This window comes from Trachymyrmex cornetzi, unplaced genomic scaffold, assembly GCF_001594075.2.
Source record: "Trachymyrmex cornetzi isolate Tcor2-1 unplaced genomic scaffold, Tcor1.1 scaffold37, whole genome shotgun sequence".
Taxonomy (NCBI): domain Eukaryota; kingdom Metazoa; phylum Arthropoda; class Insecta; order Hymenoptera; family Formicidae; genus Trachymyrmex; species Trachymyrmex cornetzi.
This window is the reverse complement of record NW_017298429.1, coordinates 82,723-89,853: the sequence shown is the minus strand read 5'-3', so window position 1 is coordinate 89,853 and position 7,131 is coordinate 82,723. Positions and strand designations below refer to the sequence as shown.

Sequence of the window (7,131 nt, the reverse complement as noted above, 5' to 3'; positions counted from 1 at the left end):
TATCCAAGGTCAAATCGATGGCACCATCTTATGTCCCCCTTCGAATCAAACAACTTTTGTCTGAAACATTTTTGTCTACTGGGTTTAGTTTTCGAGATATTTGGCTGGATCATTTAAAATGAGACATCCTGTATATATTATTATTTATTTCACACACACACAATTGTACTTTTTCTTTAAAAAAAGTGTTAGTTTTATTTTATTGTATTGTTATTGTATTGTAATTAAAAATATATGTATGTAATACATTATAAACATATACATATATATATATAAACATATACATATATATATAACATGTATATATTTATACTATATATAAAATATAAATACGCAGGGGAAAAAATGTTTGATTAAATTAATTGTAATTCTGGTGGAAAATGAACGACCCAGAATTTTGGTTAAGTCTATTATATTTCTGATTAAATCCCCAATAAACATCGTTCCATAACATTTACGTAATCATTACGGAACGATATTCCACTGTCTTGTAAGAGTTACGTCATTTTCAGATCAAAATGTCAGCATATTTTAATTATATTTCGCGTAATAAAGTTGGTAAAAGAAAGGAACGTACACGTAACATTTATATATAAATAACATAACATTATCACAGTTACGTAACATTTACAAAGTTTTCAGAGAATAAAAATTTATGTTATTCAAATTACGTAAATGTTATGTTAACTATGCGTCGAAATAGTGACAGTACGGTCATACGTAACAGTTATAGCCATTTTACGTCAATGATATACCTGCTACGTTTTTAATTCGTTGTGCTGTTCTGTAACATTTTCATTCACCATGCTATGTAAATGTTCCGAAATTGTGCGCAGCCTGTTTACTGGGCTACTTTTAAATGTTAATGCGAGATGAATGACGAAACATGACACGTAAAATGCAAAAGAATGAACGTTTCGATGAAATTAAACGATAAACTTGTCGATAGAATTGTGTGTGAGACACGAATTCTAGTTAATTCAACCAAACATGTTTTTCTGTGCATATATGAGTAATTATAATAATATGTTACAATTTATAATATGACTTATATGTGTTGTAATTTTATAATGTATCATCTATATACTAAAAATAATACGATAAATATTAATAAATAAAAATGCAAAGAGATGTATCAAAATTGAAATAGCAATAGAAATAAAATGAAAAGTTAAAATTGTAATTTGTACGTGATGTATTCTTCATGTGATATTGGGTGCGTTCCGAGTTACGCATGATGTATCGTTGTATCCTTCTTTTTTATTTGGTGAACAACAAGGACAAATGGTGCATCATGCTCTTTATGTGTAACTCGAAACGCACCCATTAAATCACACTTGTATATATTGCGCATATATAATGTAATAAAGTCTATTTTTTAAATACTATATTATAATGAGAAATGTGTTTTTGTTAAAAATAATGAACTTATATATTAGAAATATATATATTACAATATACTATATATTATATGTATAAATATATAAGTATATATATATATATATACATATATATATATATATTCCTTGTTTAAAACATGAAAGATCCGCGGTATATTAAACATATGTTGAAAACAAAGCTAACATTGTCCAAGTACAACCTTACTATTAAGAAAAGAGAAGAAATGTAAACAATTTGTCACCCAAATATTTCTGTGAACTATTTCGATTAGAACCAGCCCATCGACGAACGTGGTAGCTGCGACAAAACACAATACGCACGAAACGGTAAAATCCTGCGGTAACTGTCAGTATACATACAATAAAAAGAGGATAAAATGGTAGTTAAATTCAAAATTATAGCAAGTATGTTTTGTAAAGTATATTTTTCATACATATTATACTATTCTTAAGGAAAACTGTGTGCATATTTAAATAAAGTCCATTTATTTAAATAACAAATTTTAATAAAAATTACATATATATGCTAAATTTAAAAATTAAAAATAGTATATTTTGTGACAGTTTCTTTGATCACTAATATTTCTATATAGTATATAAATAAATACTATTAATTTTTACATATTTTATAATTTTGTCACATTTAACAGAATTTAACAGTTTCTTCGTATACAAACTAAATGTATTAATAAAAAATACATTTGATCATCAGACTGAATATTCGTGTTATAATTTTCAAAATTCTAATTCCGTTATGATTACTTAATACATAGAATACAATTAATGTGAGATTATTAAAGTTGTAGACGATGATATTAATAACAATGAACCATCAGATGAAAATATTAACATTGATAACAGTAATGACATTCGAAACGTGCTATCAACTAAGGCTGCAAATGTACAAATATCTGACACAACAGTAATAAACCCAGTTGGAACTGATATAATGGTAACTACAGGTATATTAAAAATCTTCTTTGTGTTATATTGATCATTAAATTTATTTTGTTTACATGATATAGATAGAATTACTTTTTGCGTGCATTGAGGCTGATGTTATTCTTATTATTGGTAATAATAAGTCTGTTAACAGACAACTTGTAAAAAAAGCAGTCAAAATTGTTAGCGATAGCCAAGAAATTTCTAAAAGAGTAACAAGATCGCTACAAAACATAACAACGAGTCTAAATGAGATTATGCCACATGAGTAAATCTTTACTTCTACTTAAGTTGAAATTTTTATAATTACAAGTTTTATAATTGTGATTTGTTTTCAGAACTGTATTTGGAATACGAAATCAAACATTAATCGTTGATTTGTCTGGTCTGTACAAAAATACAAAAAATTGTTTTGCAGCAATTGCAAATATAATACTGCAGACGATATATTTGATACGTATAGACAAAGATCAAAATATTCCGCTATGTGACACTGCATCTTCCAGCAATAATTCTACGAAGCAGGTAAAGTATTGTTTGTGTTAGTAATAACGTACAATTTTATGACATTATACGTACATTAAGGTTTTTAATACAGAAAAAGGTCAAAACTGCCGTAAAGCGCCACGGGAAATCTTATTTATCTCCTGTAAGTTTACAATTAAAATATTTTCTGTATTAGAGATAAAGTAAAAATTTTATGATATTGTAAGTACGATTAAATTTTCTTACAGAAGCACGATTACGCAAGTACGATTAAACGCCATAAAGAATCATTTCCTATGATTTCTATACCAGATGCACTGTCCAAGATACATGAAATAATACGTGAAAGTAAAAATAAAATTATTTTTGAAACGGTGCAGCTAAATGATGCTTATGGTAGAATATTGTACGAGAATGTGGAATCTACTTATAATTTCCCACCATTTAATGCTTCCACTAAACATGGATACGCAGTATTAGTAACTGATGGAAAAGGTTTAAGGAAAGTGTTACAACAGAACGAAAAAAATACGGTAAGTTGTATCAGACTCATATACATGTAACAAACTGGAATTACGAGACAAAACTTTTTCAGTTCTCTCGGATGTCGCTTGAACCTGGGACATGCGTGTGGGTAAATAGCGGAAATCCTATTCCCGATGGTAAATAATTATACACATTACTGATACTGATCTATTTGCAGTAAAGAATTAACTGTCGTTTCTGTCCAATTATAGAAGCAACAGCGGTTGTACAAGTGAAGGATGTAAAACTAGTAGAAAAATCTGAAGACAGTGACGACATGTACATTGAGATATTAATTAAACCACAATTCAACGAAAATATTAAGTATAAAATTCAATATTTTCAATATAAACTCAACGATATAGATTTTATCTCTTTATAAAACCAATTAATTTATTTGTCCGTTTATCTGTCTTGAAGACCTGTTGGTTACGAATTAATGAAAGGAAAAACTGTCGCAACTACGTATACGCGTATTGGCCCATTGCAGATTGGACTTTTAGCAGCTTCTGGTCGCAAAGAAGTCCTAGTCATTAAAAATACACCTGTAGGTGTGTTATCTATTGGAAATAATTTAAAGGAACCTGGAGAAATTTTAACACCAGGATTTGTCTACGATATTAACCGAATTACTCTAATAACATTACTTAAAGAGCAGGGTTACAATTCTTTGGATTTCGGAATCGTGAATAATATGTGAGGATACTTAAAATTTATCCCCAATTTGTATGCTAATACTCTTAATTTACTAATTGTAATTAATTTTCATTTTTCCATCGAATATATAATAATTAATTCAATGAATAATTTACATTTCAGGATGGCACCCATAAAAAATAAAATCGATGAAGCTTTAAAAAAAGTAGATATACTTGTGACAACAGGCTCGACTAATAACAGAGATTTAATGAAAACTATTTTGGAGGAATATTACAAAGCAGACATACATTTCGGTAATGTCTTTCTTATTAATAATTAAATATATCAAAAAAGAAATACACGCCTTCTGCTTAAAACTTAAACGAATTTCTTTAGGAAACGTAAATATCAAACCAGGGAAGTCGACGATATTTGCAACGTGCGAGATTGATAACACAAAGAAGTATTTCTTGTGTCTATCAGGAAATCCAGTATCCGCTTTCATTACCGCGCGAATATTTCTTTTGTCCTTTTTGAATGAGATGTACTTCAAGTTCTACTCGGATTATGGTACAATACCAGCTTCTGTAAGATTATCGCAACCTCGTATGTTGTGGAAAAAAATGCGATAGAAGAAAGTTGCCGATACTGACATAGGTCTCCTAAAGTGACACCCCCTTATTTCTCAGAAACTAACTATTGTACTTTATTAATACTAATAAAATCATGATCTGTTTAGCTAATTAAAGAGAACAAACTCATAATTCATATATTTGTGGCTTATTCTATACCAAGCTAAAAACCAATTCTATGAATCCGAGAAGAAAATTCTTACGGTGTTCTTTTGCAAATTGCGTAATTAAAATAATAGTGACTGTATTATTGATAATATTATATCATTTTAAATGTTTATAGTTTCATAAATTAGTTTTCTTTACAGAATAGAATATGTCTTTATTTATAGAATAGGAATGTTGATATTATTGCCTACTATGTTAGTTTTGGAGTCCATTTTGTCAGACGCTTATTTTTGCATAACTTACGAAAAACTTAATTATTGCAAAATTGCAAACAGTATTATAAAAATTACTTATACTATCTGATAGAAGACACTTTTTACTTTGTATTTATGTTTTTGAAGTGTATTTTTACCTTTCGTTTAAGAAATATTGTCTAAAAACAAAGTGGTATGTCGGTATCGGTGACCTTCCTCTATATATTATTATAATTTTTTAACACCGTAGATGGAATCTGAGTACGTCTTGCATAGTCGTTCTAGAGCGACATGGACAATTTTGAGATGGATCCCGGAAAGAGACTGTGCATTAGTTAATACCAAGGGAAATGCCATCAGTGATAAGTTGAGTAGTGCCGTAGGAGCTAACGCAATCTTAATACTACCAAAAAAAGAAGACGGAAAAATAGAACTTAAATCATTTACACAAGCCTTACTTATCAATATTCCCAATATCAAATATCTTAACAATTATTTCACAGATCAAAGGTTATTTCACAAATCTTAACGAAAAAGATCATAAACGTATAATTATTTGAATATGTGAAATATTCAAATTGTTAATATTTTGACAAAATAGCTATTGTTTGCTGTTGAATACTATTTTATTTGAATGTATCATTTCATTTGACTTGTCTTTGATGTCCTATTTTTATCTTTTATTCTTTTTTTTTTCTTCAAAAACAAGATAATAAAATAATGTTCTATGAAATATTGTAAGAATGTTAAAATTATTTTATTATTATTTATGAAACATTTAAAAACATATATATATATATAATCCTAGCTATAATTCGCTTATAATATAGTTATAAGCATATACACGTAAAATTTATGAACGGTAGTCTGTAAACGTGCCTAGTGAGACTTTCCTTGCAGATATCTAATTTAATACTACCTATTTATTATTAAAAGACTGTAATTAATTACTTATTTGGAGTACTAAAAATATTGAATAACAGTGCTTTTAACACTTAAAATAAATAATTATATCTCTCTTTCAGTATTAAATTGTTCATTATATATTATATTTCTGTAGAGTTATCACATTATAGTTTTTTGTCATAAATCATTTAAATCTTTAAATACATTTAGCGAACAAAATCTCACAGATACATTGATATAATTTTCATAATCATGAAGATATTACTACAGATAACTAGTTCTAGGCTAATTTTTATAACTACCAAACCTGGTAAAAATAACTGAAGAGTAAGTATTATTAATTACTGATACAATTTAATTCATTGTCGATATGAACTTATCTACATTAAAATTCGTTTCCAGAAAGAAGCCTAAAAGTGGACATTCCCACGTTTAATATAATAAAATACATTTATTAGCTTTTCTATTTGTCCAAAACAAACACGTCAAAAAACTAAGCGGCCATAAATATTTCAGAAGGATAACACATTCACCAAATGGTCTCCAATTTTGTTTTGTGTTACGTACATTGATTCTATTCTAAACTGTATCTAGAGTATAATTGCATAACAATGTATTACAAAAATAATTAAAAATTGGAATAATTTAAGTTTTTAAAAATATATTAAAAATTAAAAAAAAAAGCATCGAGAATATTGTAATAGTATTTCTATGCAAAACATATACCAAGAAGAAACAAAGCGGAGAAAACGGTAATGTCGCGAAGCAATTTTTCATTCTCTTTTACTAAATGCGGATGATAAATAAAAATTATAAATCATTCAAATAAAAGTTTCCATGCGATTGTTAATTATTCTCGATAGATATTTTAAGTAGAATGAATTTTATATCGCGTGCATGAATTTTTTTCTGGCTATTTGATTTCAAGAATTATTGATCAATTTAAAAATTCAAACTTTGAGTAACATATCGCGTTTAATTTAATAATAATATATTACCCAAAACATAGAAGATCTATTAACTCATAAAAATTTCTTTTTTGCTCACCAATCGAACAGTGGAGCGCAACAATGGAGTTAATCAGCCACATGTCTACGACGATATTCTGCAACATACAGATAAAAGATTCAAATTAAAGCACAGCTCGATTAAAATAACCAATACTTTTTGAAAAATTCTTACATAAAATTTTTATTTATTTTTTAATTACACATTTATCAAAATAATCATATATTTTCC

The 7,131-nt window shown here is 27.6% G+C and overlaps 1 protein-coding gene across 1 annotated transcript; it reads left to right on the top strand.

Annotated features, from left to right (window-relative positions):
• The first annotated feature begins 3,124 nt into the window (after positions 1-3,124).
• Positions 3,125-5,515, top strand: LOC108763566 (gephyrin-like). The gene is made up of 7 exons (XM_018511314.1): positions 3,125-3,361; positions 3,424-3,490; positions 3,566-3,677; positions 3,774-4,049; positions 4,173-4,306; positions 4,389-4,579; positions 5,237-5,515. The coding sequence occupies exons 1-7, from the start codon at positions 3,125-3,127 to the stop codon at positions 5,513-5,515; spliced, it is 1,296 nt and encodes a 431-aa protein (XP_018366816.1).
• Positions 5,516-7,131: the final 1,616 nt, after the last annotated feature.